This window comes from Tamandua tetradactyla, chromosome 11, assembly GCF_023851605.1.
Source record: "Tamandua tetradactyla isolate mTamTet1 chromosome 11, mTamTet1.pri, whole genome shotgun sequence".
In the NCBI taxonomy this organism is placed as follows: Eukaryota; Metazoa; Chordata; class Mammalia; order Pilosa; family Myrmecophagidae; genus Tamandua; species Tamandua tetradactyla.
In genome coordinates this window covers 5,416,853-5,435,993 of record NC_135337.1, presented here as the reverse complement: position 1 = coordinate 5,435,993, position 19,141 = coordinate 5,416,853, and the positions used below count along the sequence as shown (strand labels likewise).

The 19,141-nt window shown below is 40.0% G+C and overlaps 1 protein-coding gene across 1 annotated transcript in view; it reads right to left on the bottom strand.

The window, feature by feature from the left end:
* The window catches only part of CASQ2 (calsequestrin 2), a 78,759-nt gene that overhangs the window by 29,087 nt on the left and 30,531 nt on the right, over positions 1-19,141 (bottom strand). Inside the window, exons 2-5 of the mRNA XM_077119789.1 lie at positions 12,106-12,190; positions 9,243-9,343; positions 5,229-5,340; positions 1,069-1,142 (exon numbers count right to left, since the gene is read on the bottom strand). Coding sequence (XP_076975904.1) covers positions 1,069-1,142; positions 5,229-5,340; positions 9,243-9,343; positions 12,106-12,190 — 372 coding nt within the window. The remainder of the gene's footprint in view (positions 1-1,068; positions 1,143-5,228; positions 5,341-9,242; positions 9,344-12,105; positions 12,191-19,141) is intronic.

Here is a 19,141-nt window from a genome sequence, read left to right as displayed (position 1 = left end):
CGGAAGGTTAGGTACCCTTCTGAAGTACCCAAGGTAAGACAGCAAGCATTCCTAGTGCTGGTTTGAAAGGATTATGGCTAGAAAACCCATGTTTTAATCCTGATCCAATCTTGTGGGAGTAACCATTGCTTTTCATTCCTATTCAGTACTAAAGGTTGGAAACCTGATTAGGTTATCTCCATGGAGATGTGGGTTGTCCAATTGTGGGTATTAACCTTGGATTCGAGGGAGATGTGACCCCACCCATTCCAAGTAGGTTTTGATTAGTTTACTGGAATCCTTTAAAAGGGAAGCATTTTGGAGAAAGTTTCAGAAGGACAAGATAACCACGAGAGCTACCAGAGCCCACGCAGCCAGAGACCTTTGGAGATGAAGAAGGAAAACACCTCCAGGAGAGCTTCATGACGAGAGAAAGCTAGCAGACCTCGCCTTGTTCTCCATATGCCTTTCCAGTTGCGTGAGAAACCCTGAACCTTAATGACCTTTCTTAAGTGAAGGTAATCTTTTGTTGGTGACTTATTTTGAACATTTTTATAGACTTGCTTTAATTGGGACATTTTCATGGCCTTAGAACTATAAACTAGCAACTTAATAAATTGCCACTGTTAAAAGCTGTTCCGTTTCTGTTATATCACATTCCGGCAGCTAGCAAACTAGAACACCCGTCCTCATACCATCACCCATCTAAATCCAGTAGAGGGAGGAAAGCCCAGAGAGGGAGAGGGTGCCTCCTAAGAGAAACGGGAGCTGTGGCTCAGTGGCTTGGCATCCTCTGGGCTCAAACACTTCCCATTCTTAGTGTATGCAAAGATTAAGGATGGGTCATGAGTTTTCGTCGAATTTTTTTTTTTTTTTTTTAGAAATATCCCTACATTGTCTGAATTAATCATCTTTGTTCTATCTCATTCAACAGTGATTTATTGCCTTATTTCAAAAACATCTGGGGAAAAAGTCAAAGGAGATGATTTATATTGCTAAAAGAAAATGGAAAATGTGACAGGAAATTCTCCAAAATTTAATAATTTTTGCTTACTAAAGTATTTAAATTTGAGTCTCATAGGTACTTACCCCTTTGTCAAAGGTGGCAAAAAATTTGATGTAAGGCTGGAAGTGTTCAGCTGCCTCTTCAAAAGCCTTATAATCTAAGGGAAAAGATGAGAGTAGGAAACATTTTCAATACGCATACTCCAGAAATTTCTCTTTTTAAATAATGTAGAGAGACTCAAAAGCCAATTAATCCTGACTGGATAATTATTTAGTAGATACTATTCAGGATGGATAATTATTTATTATTGTTTAAACCCACAGTTTCCCCCAAGGAATTTGAGTTGACTCATTCATTTACCCAAGAAAAGAACTCTTTACCACACTTTTTTGAAGCTGGTAGACAGAAAAGAGAAAACTAAGGAAATGGAGAGAGAAAGGAGTCTACTGAGAAAAGCAAGAGAGGACAAAGGAGAGAAAAAGAAGTATGAAACACCAAACCAAAAGAAAAGACCCCTTTCACTCAAACTCGTGCTAATTATAATTGTGCCCTGCAGAGACAGTATAATTTGCTACATAAAGGAGACCTTAGTAAGAAGAAAATTCACTTTAGTATGCAAACTAACCACAATCAGAATTACACCACGGAAGTATTTTACACTTTTTCGCAGCAATATTCCTATTGGTGAATTCTAGTTTTTCCCTTCCTCTTTTTAAGTTGTATTTTTAAATTCTCAACCCTTAGGAGGATGACTCAATGTTAATCAAACCTAAGCTTAATGTTAGTCCCAAACTTGAGCCCTCATTGGCCAAGATAGGCATGAGACCACGTGAGTGTGGCAATGCAGTGCTTTGGTACACCTAGATAGGTGCCTGTAAAGATATTCATATTTAAGCTTCAGATGTAAAGGTAATGGTGGCAGTAATGGTTGGGAGAGGGAAGGCTTTGTTCTGAATAAATTCCATAATCCCAAGAGTCAATGACCCATCATTCATTTTTTAACAGACTAGTGTTTTTTTTTCCCACTTTATAAAATTCCTTATCTTTCATCATCTTAGGTGCTAGAATTCTGGTGGCATGTAAACTTTTCTAATATTCTATCAAAAAATATTTAACGAATAGTATTTTTCATTAAGTGGATCCCAAGATGAGTAAGACAAGGATACTGATCTCAAAAGGATCTCAGTGCAATGTGACCGTTACTATGAGAGTGGCGAGGGAACTCGCCCAGGTGACAAGAGGGTTAGAATTAATGAGAAACCCGCACATACTGGTATACACTTACACAAACTCATCCTCATGAATGTAATTGGGTAGTCAGAAAATATATCACATAGCCTAATAGTTGGGGTAGAGGGTGGAGTGGAGGGGAACACAGTGGTGCTTGATGGGAAATTCTGGAGAATAGAGAGAAGGGGGAAGAGTAGAGGAAGAATGGTGAAAGCATCACCTAAGCCCTTCCTGCCCAAAGCAACAGTGGGCTCTGTCTGAGGCTCCTTTCCACCCTCCACACCCCCCTTCCCTGTCCTCCAGGTCTATGATGACTTTCCCTCCACTTTCACAAACTCTGACCTGATGGTAAGAGTAGTTAGTTCTATTTAAAGAGCCTCCCCTCTTCTCTTGGGCAGCCAGTCTGCATCCCTATTAAGGTGAAGAAGAGTGGAAAAGGTGACTCCCCAGATTAGTGCTTCAACATGTGATTGCTCTTTAGTTTCACTAAAGCTTGCAGTTGCCCTCTACGAAACTGGTCTTATCTTCTCTTCTGTCTAATCTCATGTGGTCTCCAAATTGTTCTAGCCCCCATGTCCTGTTTTGATGCTGACCAGCTCCTTCTTGGTTCTCCCCAGCCTGACCTGCCAGCTCCCTTGATGCCGTTTTCCTCTTTGGAAATAGACTCGTGTACATTCTAGTCCCCAACTTCTAGCCACTATAGACTTATCTTTGCATTTCCTCATCCTCTTCTCCATCTCTCCAGGTTTTTCATGTAGCTCCAAATTCCCCCAGTTTCGTGTATCCTTAATGATGAATATAGTTCCCCCAAGAAGTCCTTTGTCATGTTCTCTCAGTACTTGCATTCATAGCTATCTGCTCGACTTAGATATGAACTTTCATGCTCAACTTCCTCGGAAGGTGCAAAAGTTTAATTGGATTTTTAAGACATTCAAATTATCATAAGAAATATCAGCATCACATTTGTCTATGAAAAGAACAGTAATAGTTGCAAGACTGAAAGAATAATCACACTCATGAAGAACAATTCAGAGTGAATTATCTGAAGTCTGTTCAAAGGTGAAAAAAAAAAAAGCATGTGAATTAATCAAGGAAAAAGTGGTGTATGCTGTCCTGTCCCGAAATTTCCCACCATCTAGATGTGCAAGTAAAGTTGCTTGATCAAGAATTGCATGTTGCTATTTGAAATCTAATCTAAAAAAGATGCATTCTTGGATGTAAGCACAAGATTCTCACTACAAAATCTAAAATTACTTTATTTGGAAGTTTTTTGCGATGCAATGTTTGATATCTTTTCTATTATTTTTGTATTTTATTATTATATAACAATATATGTGTCTGTACATTATTACATAATAAAGAAATTTTTTAATTTATTTTTCACCAAGCCCAAATTGCTTCTAGTTTACTACCATGACCTGTAAAAACATTATCACATTTTATGCATGTCTCAATCTCACAAAGTAAGTAAAGTATTGGCAGTATAGCACTATAGTTAAGTGTAAGAATTCTTAAGTGAGATTCCTGGGATTTAAATCTTGACTCCCATTTATTAGCCTTGTGATAATGGGTAACCTATTTTTAATCTTCTGTTTTTTCATTTCCTCATCATTAAAATGGTGACAATGATGGTAACTACCCCACAGACTTGTGAGAATTAAATTAAGGCGCTCACATAAAGTTCAAGCATGGTTTCTGGTATATGACATATGCTAATTAAATGGAACTATTATTTTCAGTTTAGGGTAGAAGGAAAAAGGAACTGAAAGGGTTTTTCTCTTCTGATCCTGGCTCTGTCTTCCTTCTTATCTGTCATCCTGAGTTTAATGGGGAAGAGAGAGAAACCTAAGGTTGGGAAAGAATGGAAACAAATTGACAGGTGGAGACTGAAACAGAAGAAATAAAAGAGGAGAAAGTAGAGAGGGGCAGGAGAAGCACCCTAGATTCATCAGCATTTATATAGAAATGTACTAATTGAAACTAAGGCACCTAAAGTTGAAATGAGACAAAATTCCTTGGCTAGCTACAACCCCGCAGCATACCTATTTTAACCACTATGAATGGAGGTCTTGTTGAAGCAAATGAAAAGATGGTCAAGTTGGGGCATGAAAGAGAGTGAACTGGTGGGTTGTTGGTAAGTCAACTAATGTTGCTAGTTAGCAGATGGGGTAAAGAAACAGCTTTGCAAGATAATTCAAAATATTTTGGAGTTTCCAGAAATAGTCATAAGCAGCCCATATTTGTTCCTCCCACATGTACTCATGCTACCAGATTCCCTTTTATATCTATTTTATATTATATTTATACCTTTTCCTCTAAGACTGTCCTCTCTCAACCAGCAAAAGATTTACTCATTGGACACATGCTGCCCAAGCAGTTTCTAAAAATGGACTAAGTAATTACCCTTACTGATCCCTTCTCTTCGCTCTTCTTGACTCCCACCACTAGCCTCTAACAAAGGATCTGGTGATGCTATGATATGTTTCTGTGTACACCCAAAACCTGACCACAAAGCTTTCAAAGGGAGTATGCCAAAGGGTGTGCCTGGATATGGCAGGCAGCCTTGGGGGTCAGCTGTGGTCTTGGCCAACAATTTTCCATATTGTGCGGCAGCTGCTGAGCCCATCTCTACCCAAATTTTCCTCAAATACTTTCCAAGTAACTGAGATGCTCTCCAGCTAGTGACCACAGAAGCTGCCAATGTCAGCTCTCATGGGAGGTGGGCAGGTGGGAAAAGTGAAGGGAGAGCTTTTCTGTTTTCTGTAAAATACTCACCTCGCTTAAAGATCAGAGAACATGGCCCACCTTTAATGTTCATTTGGTGCACCCTCTCCCCCCCACCTGTTTTGCATAATTTCTTCACCTGGTTTTCATGGCACAGGTACAGGGAGGATTCTCTCCATTCTATCCAGCCCAGAATATGCTGATGACCCTTCCTCTTTAGGGATAACATAATATACCTCATTGGGAATCTGGCTTTAGACTTATAGACTGGACTTGACAGACAACTTACATTCTGAATCCACACTCTTGAAAAAACCAATGAGTTTGATCTGGTCCTCAATGCGTTCAAAAGCTTGGACTTCCAATTTGTTATTGATGATCTCCACTGGGTCTTCAATTAGCTGAAATGCCACACACACACATATTAAATTAAAGGAACTATCCCTTCCCCAGAGGGGAAGCCAGGCACATAAATAGAATGCTTTGGAGGGAAGTTGTGGATTTCATGGTTGGTGTCACAGCCTCCATCCCTGCCTTCCCCTACTGAGCAGTAGCATCTTTTCAGGAATCAACCATAATTCAGGGGTTGGGCTGATTGGTCAGTGAGTTATACTCCTGCCAGTTTCAGATTCAGGAACAGGCTTTTGACCCAATTCTGGCCAATGAGACTTTAGGCTAGATTTGCTGAAAGCCTTGGGAAAGTGCTTCATTATTCTTAAGAAGGAATTTGGTAACCAGGTTTTGTTTGTGTTTTTCCTCCCACTGTATGAATGAGGATATAGTAAAGTACTAGCTGCTGCTTCTGACCATTTGGAACCAACTTGAGAATACAGCATGAAAACAAAGGCAACATATTGAAAATAGAATTTTCTGTGATTTCCATAGAGAACTGGAGCTATGGCACTGATATGATCAAATCTAAAACTACTCTAATTCAGATCCCCCATTTAAGTGGGTAATCATATTGTTTATGGTTTAAGCACTTAGAGTTTTGTTTCTGCTACTTGCATCTAAAAGTCTCCTCTTAGCTAATCAGGTTGAGACAGCACCACATTGGCTCAGGGTTGGGTCACTGAGATGGCCAAGCAGAGTCTATGGGCACTTTTTTGTAAAAGACCATCTTAAACTCACTCTTGACCCCCTTCTGGGTTTTAAGTGCTATAGAGAAAAGGCAATAGATCACTGGCTACTGGCTGGTAAATAAAGAATAATCAATGTGGATGTTCAACAGTAGGTTCTTTATTTGTGCAGAGTTCTGTGTCCACAAGCATTTGGCTTCACAGCTATTACTGAAAGTGTGAGTTTATCTATGGATAAATTAATTTAAAGTGTTGTTCTCTGTGTCTGTGGATTGGAGGGTGTATGTATCTCCACTGCTGAGAGACAATGTGATATTGGAGGGTTCTTTAGCCCTGCCTCTTCTTTATCTCCCTCTGAAGGTGACTCAGGGTCACCCAGTTAATGGTTACTCCTCTCCCTACTCTATCTTCAGGTGATTATCTACCTCTCACACTTCCTAGTTCCTCTTCAGCAGCACTGGAACACAGCCAAAGGAATTTGTCATTAATAAAATAGTTTCAAAGGTGACTAATAGTTTCTAAGGCAATTCACAATCGATGGAGGTGGCCTAAGGGTACAACATCTGAGGAATGGAAGGGGGAACTGTGTTATATACATACGTGGACTGCTGAGCAGCCCCAGGGAGGAATGAAGTTGTGAGGCATGTGTCAGGTGTATGAGCCTCAAGGATGGTGTGATGAATGAAATGTCAGGAACAAAAAGACAAATACTATCCTGCCTCACTCATATGGACTAACTATAATATAAAAACTTGGTGAATTAAAGTTGAGAGCATGGGTTATCAGGTTAAGGTCTGCTGTAAAGGGTCCTAGATTGTAAGCTTACAGTTCAGGAGTTGTAACTGTAAATTTTGACATGCTGAACTATTTGTATAAAACCTGGCCATTCCCAGAAACTTTTGGTATTTATGTGACACCTGAGACTCAGAGTCAGAGCTCTGAAGCTATGAAAGTCAGCAGTACCCCATATAGGAACTGTTTAAAAAGTTGAAAAATGGATCAGACTTCAACTAGATACATGAATGAAGCTGATTCAGAATATAGGCAAAAGGATGTTTTGGTCCATATTTTAAAACTTCAACTTCTATGTGAGACCAAAAGGAAAGATGTTTAGTTGGTGCAAAATTTATATTTTGGTAGCACATTACCTAATTTAATTTGTGTGGTCAATTTATTTGAACACCATTAAGTACATGGAATCTTGAAAAGTGCATGAGATCTTGTTGGTCTAGGTTAGTGTGATGCCCTGATATATCCCAGAATAATTTGGGCAGTGTATAAAGAAGTATTTGCAAAGTCCCATTGGGAGATGTGGGAGAAAGGAGAAAATATTCTACTTCCCCATTTGGAGAATTCCTGATATTTTCACAAGCAGAGGGGTCAACCAAATCAGTAGGCTGAGCCTGTGAGCTTGGAGTTTACCCCTATGAAACTTATTCCTGCAAAGGATAGGCTAACCTTACTTAAAATTATGCCTAAGAGTCACCCTCAGGGAACTTCTTTTGTTGCTCAGACGTGGTCTCTCTCTCTAAGCCAACTCTGTGGGTGAACTCACTGCCCTCTCCCTCTCTACATGGGACGTGACTCCCTGGGGTGTAAATCTCCCTGACAATGTGGGACAGAACTCCCAGGATGAGCTGGAACCCATCATCATAGGATTGAGGAAGACTTCTTGACCAGAAAGGGGAGGAGAGAGATGAGACAAAATAAAGTGTCAGTGGCTGAGAGATTTCAGAGTCAAGAGGTTATCCTGGAGGTTATTCACATGCATTATCTAGATAGCTTTTTTTAGTTTATGGTGTATTGGAGTAGCTGGAGGGAAGTATCTGAAATTGTTGCACTATGTTCCAGTAGCCTTAATTCTTTTTTTTCTGTTGCCTTTTTTTTTTTTTTTTTTTTTTTTTTTTTTTTTTTTTTTTTTTTAAAGGAAAGACAGAGAGAAGGAAGGAAGGAAGGAAGGAAGAAAGGGAAACATTTTTAAACATTTTCTTGTTTTTATTGTATTCTGTTTCTCCGTTTTTGGTACATGGGCTGGGGCCGGGGATCGAACCGAGGTCCTCCGGCATAGCAGGCAAGCGCTTTGCCCGCTGAGCCACCGCGGCCCGCCCTCTGTTGCCTTTTAATAAGCTATTTTTTATTTATTAATTTAAAAAGATTAACAACAAACAAACAAAAACATTAACATATCATTCCATTCTACATATATAATCAGTAATTCTCAATATCATCACATAGTTGCCTATTCATCATTTCTTCGAACATTTGCATCAATTCAGAAAAAGAAATAAAAATGCAACAGAAAAAGAAAATGATAACAGAAAAAAAAATTATACATGCCATACCCCTTACCCCTTGCTTTCATTTATCACTAGCATTTCAAACTAAATTTATTTTAACATTTGTTCCCCCATTATTTATTTTTATTCCATATATTCTACTCATCTGTTGACAAGGTAGATAAAAGGAGCATCAGACACAAGGTTTTCACAATCACACAGTCACATTGTGAAAGCTGTATCATTATACAATCATCATCAAGAAATATGGCTGTTCCAGTAGCCTTGATTCTTGAAGTCGATTGTATAATGATATACTTTTTACAATGTGCTGTGTGATTGTGAAAATTTTGTGTCTGATGCTCCTTTTATTCGGGGTATGGACAGATGAGTAAAAAATATGGATAAAATAAACAAATAATAGGAGGAATAAGAGGTAAAATAAATTGGGTGGATGGAAATACTAGTGGTCAATGAGAGGGAGGGATAAGAGGTATGGAATGTATGAGTTTTTTTCTTTTTATCTCTTTTTCTGGAATGATGCAAATGTTCTAAAAATGATCATGGTGATGAACACACAGCTATGTGACAATATTTTGAGCCATTGATTGTATACTATGCATAGACTGGTATGTGTGTGAAGATTTGTCAATAAAACCAATTTAAGAAAAGAATGAGTAAAGAAAAAAGCCAAGAATATTGAGAAAGAATGTCAATAGCTATATTCAATACAATGTAAATCTGATTGTTTTAAAATAAAATTGCCTCCCAGTACAAGTAAATAATACTGTGATGTAGGTGTGCTTTTGCTTTTATGTGAAGTCCGAGAAATCTGTCTTAGATCCTGTTAGATCCTCCAGCTTCTGCATTCTTAATTTGCAGTTTTATCTCCCCTTATATTTGAACCCAAATCATTCCAATTTAGGGCCACTGTGCATATATGCTTACATCCAAGAGAAACTCCACCAGGACATCGGCTGCAAACTCGCCATCAAACTCAATTGTGCGATCACCCTTAAGAATATATAGGCTTCCTTCTTCATCAAAACCTGGAAGAAACAATGAGACCCCTGATGTAGGAAGTGCCATCATGTTCAACAAAATCTGATTGAGAGTTCCCAGGTGACAATGAGGTCAGGATCAGTGGAGCTAGTATTAACCTAGGGACCATTTTCCTCAAAAAATACCTCTGAGGAGCTCCTAGAGTAGAAATTGAACTTGAAATAGTCAAGAAACAACAATTTCACTGAGCTTCAATTTTAAAAAATATATTGTCCATTCTGCCACTGCTTCAATTTTCCAAAAGCACTGCTGATGCCATGTCATTCTCCTTATTAAAAGTTATGATGGCTCTACTGCCCACATGACACCTTAGCCTGGTGTTCAAGTTCCTCCACAATCTAGTTTCAACTTTATCTCTTGTATGCTCCCTTGGGTAGACCAGCACTCCTCTGAGAACTACACTCTTAATCCCTTGTGTCATTCCTTTTACTTCTTGTCCATATGTTCACATGAAGGGCAAGTAAAGGAAAAGTCACAGAGCATGATTCTTTACACTTATGTTGTGTTCCCCACATCTGGAGTGATACCTCTCTTTCCCTCCCATCTTGGTCAGTTCCTTCAAGTCTCAGCCTAGGACTTATTTTTCCTAAGAAGGCTACTCCAATCCCACTGGACTCCTGTCTTAATTGGAATCCCCTCAGCTCCATTTACGGGTGTTCACTATAACAGCAAGCTCTCTGAAGGTAGGACCACTGTCTTCATGGTACTCCAGTGCCTTGCACAGAGCCTGGACTCAAGGGACACTCCATATATGTTTGTCAACAGAATGAATAGCTTGTTTTCCTATTCATGTGAGTTCTGCATGTCTTCCTTTCCCAGTTAGCTGGTAAACACTACAAGAACAGGTTCTGTCTCTTCTCCTTTTCTACTCTCCATTTCCCATGGCACAATGTTGTGTACTTTAAGAAATGTTTGCTGGAAAACTGCATTCCCCCCTTCAGGAATGCTAAATAGGCATTTAGTTCAAAGGACTGGACCTGTAATTCCTTAGATTGCTTTACCTCTCTATTAGCTGGAGAATGCCTCCTCCAATTGAACTCTTAGGCAGAACTTCCAGGGAAAGGGAGACTCCTGGACTACTGTCTGCTGCGTCCCCAGGAATGTCTGAGGAGGAGTCCTTAGCACACTGGGGAGCATCATTAGTAAATCAAAAGGAGTGATGTGCCAGGTATCCTTAAAATCAGGGATACTGTTCTCAAAAGGTACCATAGAGAACATCAGCCAGTGTTCTGCTATTTGATTTTGTTCTGAGTAAAACCAATTAGGAGGCTATTGAACTAGTTTAGGCAGAACCTGATGAAGGCCAAACTAAGGCAAATAGGAGAGGGGATGAAGATGGAAGAACAGGTTCACAAAATACAATTACTCTACTGTAAATGTGAAGATCAAAAAAAACAGAAAGAACCTGCCTCAATTCTTCCAAGCTGTGCCTGGAAAAAGTTTCATTGATATGTAGCCCCATCACACCCTCTGCTGGGAGAACATCCCTGTTCCATTCCTATGAATGCTTACCCTAGGTTGTCCTCCCTAAACTCTTAGGTCACTGGAAGACTAGGTTTTCCTCCAATAAAATTTACTAGAAATTTTCCCAAATTCAATTTCTCATTAAGATGATGGGAAAAGAGAAGATGAGGGAATCAATAGACTGCTAGGGGAAGAGGCAGAACTCATTAAATTGCTTTGGATGCTAGGGAAAGAATTTAACATACTTTTCTCCCCCACCCCCAGGAAAAATAGTCCTTAATTTATCTCTAGGGAATGAGATAACCAGACATTCTTAATAATTCATTATCATTTTATAGCTATGAGTTCTTCCTTGTCTAATTTAAATATTGTGTCTCATAATTTAAATATTTTTTAAAAATTCATCTTCCTGAAAATAAAATAGAAAGCAGTTTGTCTGTAATTCTCTAGGATAATGAACTTTCATGTACCTGGAGGTATTTATTGAACCACCACTAATGATATTTTTTTTGGTGCTTACGATTCCAGATCCAATTAACCTTTCTTCAAAGGTCCTGTTTTATAACCTCCTGCTATTTTTAAATGTCCATTCTTTGCTAGCCATGCAGAAAAGCCCATTGACCAGTACTCATGTGGGGGTGTTTGGAACTAGAGGAGTTACACATATTCTCACTGTTAGTGATTACAGATGTAAGAACCTTAATGTGCACTTTCAGTCGAGCATGGCATATTGACACAGGAGATTATAACTTCAACTGTGCAGTCATTTAACCATGCCTCACCTAAATCCTCTCTGTCATCATTGGTGATAGTGCCCAGCTGGGGTTTAGCCTTAACTTTAGAAGCTACTGGGACTCTGGAGTTACTACAGTTAATGCTATCTTGGTTAGCTGCTTCAGCCAAGAGGCAAGGAAATAGTAGGTGCTGGAAGAAGAGATTTTACCTCTTTCAGGAGGTCATCACAGTAAAGGTTGCCTTTACAGCCTGCTTTGGGAAATGGAAATAAAGCTGGGATCTTTAGCATCAGTTTCTATAGGAAGAAATGCTCTTTGTTGTACTGATGCCAAAATACATCAGATAATTCATGTGAAGCTGTGTCAATTCAGGTCTATATTTACTTTTATGAAACTCTTTCCCCATCCCATGCTAAGATATGCAGGATGATTTTATACTTACTGAAAATAGTCCAGTTATCATGCAGGAATAAATGCAATTGTACTTTTTTTGCAAAAAAGACTTTTGTTTCTTACTGATATATCTAAAAAAAAAAAAAATTTACACTTACCCAGTTTCTTGGCAAGTTTGGCTTCTTTCTTGGCATCCACCATTGCAAAGCCTATGTCTTTATGTTCTAGAACCTGGGCCACAAGCTGAAGGGAAAGACATAAAGAAGGGTAAGTGGCTGAGGTAGAAAGATAGTAGAAAATATCATAAGACAATATTTTGATGTTAATGGGAGGGTTTTTCTCCATACTTCCTATTAATTCTGTGACCAAGTCAAACATCAGTTAAGGAATTCTATGCTTATTGCCTCAGAGAAGGATAACTTAGGAGAATGCTGAGCACCAAGAAGAGAAAATTTGAGAATGAAACCAAAGATAATAGATTTGGGAGAATATGTTCACTGTCACATACATTGTCTACTGTTCTACCCTTGGGGTAGATAAAATTTGAATTGATAGAGAACAGAACCAGAAAAGAAACTGTGGTGGCCTGATGCCCAGATCTCCTCCTAAAAGCCCATAACAGATCTGCTTTAGCCACGGACAAAGGTCGAGAAGGTAAACAGTCTCCCCAAAGGAGGAAGGGATTAATTACAGATGTAAAAGATGGCATTGATTGTCTTAGTCTTAAACATTAACCTTAGTAAACATCAGGTCTTGGGCCCCTTTAATGATTATACTAGAGACCCAATGTTCTCATACTATATGGAATGTTTTTGTCTGAAATCATATATTGCCTTTGCATTTCTTTTCCTTTTGTGGGATGCTAAATGTCTGGCTGGCCATCACCAGAAATTTTCTCTTGTTTGTAAGTCCTGGTAAAGCCATATCTACATCTGTGCCTGTTTTGTTTTTTGGTCTAGCAGCCTCACTCTCTCAGACTATATGTCAGCTCGGTCTGGGCCCAAACAATTGGCGAGCCAGGCAGGAGACCGAAACACTGCCAGCAGCAGTAGGCATGGGTCTGGGGATGGAAGAATTCACAGTGGGAATCTAAAATTGGCCTATATCATGCATGTGGAGAGGGTGGCTGCCCTCCTGAATGAATGGAGATCACCATGAGAATATGGGGATGCCAACCCTTGGTGGGGTTGCTAATTCCTTTGCAATAGAAACCAGGAGAACTAAACCTTAGAAAAAGGAAAACAGGACAACAAGTAGTGGCAGCTATAGCCCCTTTTAGGAGTTTATGTGTGGCCACAGAGGTAGAACAGATGGCATGAACAATAGCCTGTCACCTAAAAGAAGAATTAAAATTAGGGAGGGACACATGGCTTGCTCAATTGGACATGAAAGATGCCTTAACCAAGTGCTTGCATCATCTGGATGATCAATTAGAAACATTAACTTGTAGATATGCTCAAGCCCATAGTAGAAAATTACCCAAAGTATAAGTCCAGAGAATATTTACTAATCTGAGGTGAGACCCAAAGCTTGGGATCTCAGAGATTCTTCATCTGATGAGGAAAAGGAAGAGGTTTGGGAATCAGAGGAAGAGAAGCAACTCCCGGCAGGTATGCCCAAGGCTCCAGTAAAAAAGTAAAAAACACCACAGGAAAGACCTGCTAGCATGGATCTTCAGAATTTACAACCTTCTGTGCAGAAACTCCATGTTATCATGAGAGATTATACCACAGGGGAATTAGGGGACCTTGGACAGTATTGTAGACAGAAAGCCAGGGAGTCATTACCTGATTAGCTTTTACAATTATGGGACACAATAGCTGAGGGTATAATATTAACTGGGATGGAAATGAGTAAATTAGCATTTATCACAACATACCCATCCTTGTGCTAGCACTTATATGCCATCCTAAATCTACAATAAAGATACTGTAGAAACTGTATCTTTGTTAGTCTGGTTAATAGCTGCATGCAAGACTTCCTAGTCCAATGAGGGAGATATTCCACACTCTACTTTGCAGTGGCAATCTATGGAGGAACTTCAAGATGGTTTACAGGATCTTGGGATGAAACATGCAATATAGTCTGCAAATGTTTGCAGGCCTGACAAGGTAACTTTTACAGCAGGGATGAAAGACACCATCCTGCGCACCACTCGTAACCATTTGTATGGACCCCTCATGTCCATTTTGGATCCTCTAGTGGGACAGCTCATGTTGAGAGATACTCAAGGCAAAGCAGACATTGGAGAATCTGAGAGGCTCTGAAAAAAGAGGGGTGAGGGCCATGGGAAAAAAACCAAGAGAACAACTCCCCTAATCAGGTTTCAGTGAACATAAGCAAATGTGGGCTGATCTAATTGCCATGGAGACTAGAAACCATAGATAACAACCAAATGCTGTTTTAGTTAAATTGTGTAGCAAATTACCAAAAGGCAAAAGATTTACTAATAAATCCCCTAAAAGCTGAAGGAGAAAATAAACTGGCTAAGAAACCCCCTTTCAAAACACAAGAACCCTCTGCACCTCTGGAGGATAATTTGTAATCTCCCTTTCCCCTCCCCTATGGGAGGGGTCAAGCATTACTGGGGACCCTGGGGATCAGAGACCATATGTAGAATTAACTATTTTTTGGTCCCCTACTAACAAGCAGATAATGTTGGCACTAGTGGATATGGGAGATGACTATACTTTAATTTATGGAAACATAGCCTGATTTAATGGACCCATGCTGGCCATAGGTGGTATGGGGAAAAGACAATCAGAGCCAACAGCATAATTTGATCTTGCAAATTGGGAGACTTCCCACCCCCACCTATATACTCCCCCTGTACCTGAATATATATTAGGAATTGATCTTCTCTTAAATTTCACATTTCAGATGACCATAGGAGAATTCCACCTCTGGTATAGAATACTGAAAGTGGTTTAAAAGGGGCAAGCAAAATGGTCCCCTGAAGAAGTACAGTAATCTTGGAGGACTGCAGCCATAAATAATATAAGCTTCTGAGGAGGGGGGAGGGGGAAGGACATCAAGAGATTTCTGCAACCATTAAGGAACTAGAAAGAATGGGGATATTAATATCAACCCATAGTCCCTTTAATAGTTCTGTGAGTCCTATAAGGAAATTTGATGAAAACTGGTACAAGACAATGGGTTACCACAAATTAAATAAAGTAGCATCATCTTTGTACGCAGCAGTTCCAAACATTGCCTCTTCACTACAAGAGATTAGCACTCAATTATGTCATTATCACTTTATTTTAGATTTAGCTAATGCTTTCTTTGATAGTCCCTTAGATAAGGCCAGTTAACCTGCTGTCATCTTCACCCAGGAAGGATAACAGGATTTTTGCTATGTTCCCACAATGCTATTTACATAGCTCAACCATTTGCCAGGGCCTAGCAGCAAAATACTTGGCCAGTTGGGAGAAACCCAAATCTGTGGCTTTTGTTTCATTATATTAATGACATTAATGTTAACCAGAAATTCTCTTTCAGAACTAAAAGAGGTGTCAGAAATGTTAATAGCCTGAGCTGAGGATGAGCAATCAATTTTGACAAATTGCAAGGCCCTGGCTGCTCTGTCAAATTCTTGGGTGTTGAATGGTCAAGGTACAATGTAAGGCAAAAATTATTCTTTCTGCAGTAATTGATAAGGTACAATGTTTTCCTACACCACATATACCAAAGCAATTAATGGCCTTTCTAGGACTACTAGGATATTGGAGAACTTTCATTCCCCATTTGACTCAAATATTAAAGCCATTGTATATGATAATTAGAAAAGGTAGCACTTGAGAATGGGAGGGCCTACCGCAGGTTGCTTTTGAAAAGCAAAAAGGGAAGTAGCATAGGCACAAGCACTGAGGGGGTAGATTCTGAATTATTCTTGTGAATTGAATATAGCTGAGCATCGACATTGGCTTTGGGTGGGATTTATTGCAGAGGCAACATTCTAGATGAGCATCCTACAGTTCTGGTCACAATATTGGAAAGATGCAGAATTAAGATACAGCTTCTTAGAAAAGTAACTGTTCTACATATAACACTCTATTATAAGTGGAAGATGTGATTCAGAAATGTCCTTCACCTTGAGGATTGCCCTCCCTACACAGGGGTAGATTATGGCCACAGCCAATAAGCCACACTCGGACAGTGCACAAGTACCTTAGCAAGTGAAAAGCTTCCTTGCTGCAATGAAGTGTTTTCAATACCAGCCTTGTTAGTGCCAAAGTGCACAGAATTTTAAGACTAGTGTCACATGTAGAAGATTCAATAGCTAAAATTGCTGCACCTGAAATAGCTGTTGAACTGCCCACTACAAAGGGCCCAGGAACAATTCCCAAGTATGCTTGGTGCATTGATGTATCCAATAGTGGGCAGCCTCCTATATGGACAGCTGGGGCAGTTCAGCTGACACCACGGATAGCAGACTAGTGGTATGAGAAGCAGTCAATGGGCTGAATTAAGAACTATGTGGATTGTAGTAGTGCATGAGTCAGGAAACATGCTAATTGTCTATGTCAACAGCTGGACTGTTTACAAAGGCCTCACAATCTGGATGGCTACTTGGAAAAAGAACAATGGACAGTCATAGGTCAACCCCTGTGGGGATGAGAGCTGGGACACCTGCCAGTAACAAAAGGTAACTATCTATCATGTCTCCATCCACATTCCTAGCACACTACCTGGCAGTGTTGAGGCAGTTGCCCTCACTCACATCTGGAGCCACACTACTGAAAATCAAGAAGCATTTTGATGATATGGTTTCATCAAAAAAGTGGACACCAAGGATATCAAACTTTACGGTGTTTAGCCCAGCAGTTCCAGCTACCCATCATATGCCAACAACATATAGACATCATACTAGAGCACCCATCGTCCTCCCTATGATGTCCACACCAATTTCCTCATCAGATGGGAAATATCTGCTGACCACAGACTCCATTAACCTGGTGGCGAGTGGCCTACATAAGACCTCTTTCACTCTTGGAAGAGGTAAGTATGCATTCACTGCAGTAGATACTACCATGGGACTTCTGATAGCCTTTCCAGTGGGGAAAGCTAATTGGAGAGTCACTTTACACTGTTTAGAAAGGGTGACCACCCTCCACCGAATACCTACACAAATAGACAGTGAATGGGGAATCCCTTTCACTGAACAAATAACCCAAGCATAGGCTATGGACTATGATATAATGTGGTCTTTTCATCTTCCCATAACCCCCCACTCACAGGCATTATAGAAAGAATGAATGGCCTATAAAAGGAACATTTGAAAGAGTATAAGAAATCCCTATCACAATGTACTAAAAGGATATATCAGGCCCTAACCTGATATGAACAGCCCAACTGTTGACATAGACAGTTAGCATGTTTCCTGTCTCATGCACTACTGCAATCCACATAGTTCTTAACTCAGTCCATCAACTGCTTTGCTTACCACTAATCTCCTACCCTATGGTGTCAGTACTGGGTTGTACTGCTACAGCTGTCCATACAGGAGGCTGCCCACTATTGGGTGTCTTTAAATGCTGCACCTCAAGCTTCAGCCCCAGCGCCTATTGAAATGCTAACAGGAGGACCAATGCAGGTGCTGAGAATACAAATTTAAATGGCCAGCTGTTTTATAGCCTAAACAAGGGAATGATAATAATTTATTGTTGCCTATGCCAAACGGGGGAGAATGAGGTCCTTTGGCCTTGGTGCTGGCCTTTTCAGCCATGTTGGTTGGGAATCTTAAGCCTTGGGGAATAGGAGTTATCCAAAATAATTTGATCATCATTTATACAAAAAAAAGCCTGTTAAAGTTTTATCACCAATCCTATTCCCACGGGAATCTTCTATATAACTATGTGGACTCTTCTTATGCCTAGACTAATGATGGCTGTCACAGTGAAGGACTCTCAGGATTTACAGGCGAAGAATATCTGGTATATAAAACTTCCCCACAATTCCCTCTGCCTTGTACCTTACTATCTACCAATGGAACTCTTGCATGTATGTTACTAGATCAACAAGTTTTACCACTTATTGTTCCCCATAAACATCTTCCTTTTCTCCCATAACACCCTGGTAGCACCTTTCTACAGTGGGCTTCAGTGGTAGCTAATGCCGACAGTTGAGCCCATTGTTGGGTTTGCACAGACTTGCCATTTTCAGGTGATACCAGCCTTCCTTGGACCATAGCTCCTGCTTACTGGACTACATGGAACACCCTGATGGCGTGGCAGAATTTAACACACCAAAAAATCTGGAGTGATACTTTCTCTACTAAGACTTAAATCCTATTACCATCTCATAATGAGATGCAGGCTTACATCTTTTCCCTTGGGAGGGAACAATAAACTCCAGCCTGTAGCAGAGCATGCTGTACCTGATGGAATAAGATGGCTAGCTGTGGAAGCAGTAACTTTAGACCATGTTACCCCTGTCTGCATTGAACATCTTAATGGGAACCAAGATACGGGATGGTTACCCTCAGAAGCATGTAATTTTACCATTAAACTACAAAATGAACAGACATGAAGCATATGCCTCCCCTGTGGAGTGGCTATGGACCTGTAGGCAATATGGATGGCCCTAATTGCCTTACAATTGGACAGGATGCTATACATGGGGACAGCTATACGTCCTGACACATTATATGATTCTTTACTACATCCTCCTATCCTTTAGCTATTTTTGTCCCACGAGGAGCTGCAATGGTTACTGAAAAGCATATAACAGCCTTAATTAACCACACAGCTCAGGCACTTAATGAATCTAGATTGGCAGTATCATTGTTAAATGACAAGACCACTCAATTACAGAAAATAATTGTTTTGGTTTGCTAAAAGCAGCCAGAATGCAATATACCAGAAATGGAATGGTGTTCTAGTTTGCTAGCTGCTGAAATGCAATATACCAGAAACGGAATGGCTTTTAAAAAGGGGAATTTAATAAGTTGCTAGTTTACAGTTCTAAGGTTGAAAAAATGTCCCAATTAGAACAAGTCAATAGAAATGTCCAATCAAAAGTATCCATCCAGGGAAAGATACCTTGGTTCAAGAAGGCTGATGAAGTTCAGGGTTTCTCTCTCAAGTGAGAAGGCACATGGCGAACACAGTCAGGGTTCCTCTCTCAGCTGGAAGGGCACATGGCGAACACAGCATCATCTGCTAGCTTTCTCTCCTGGCTTCTGGTTTCCTG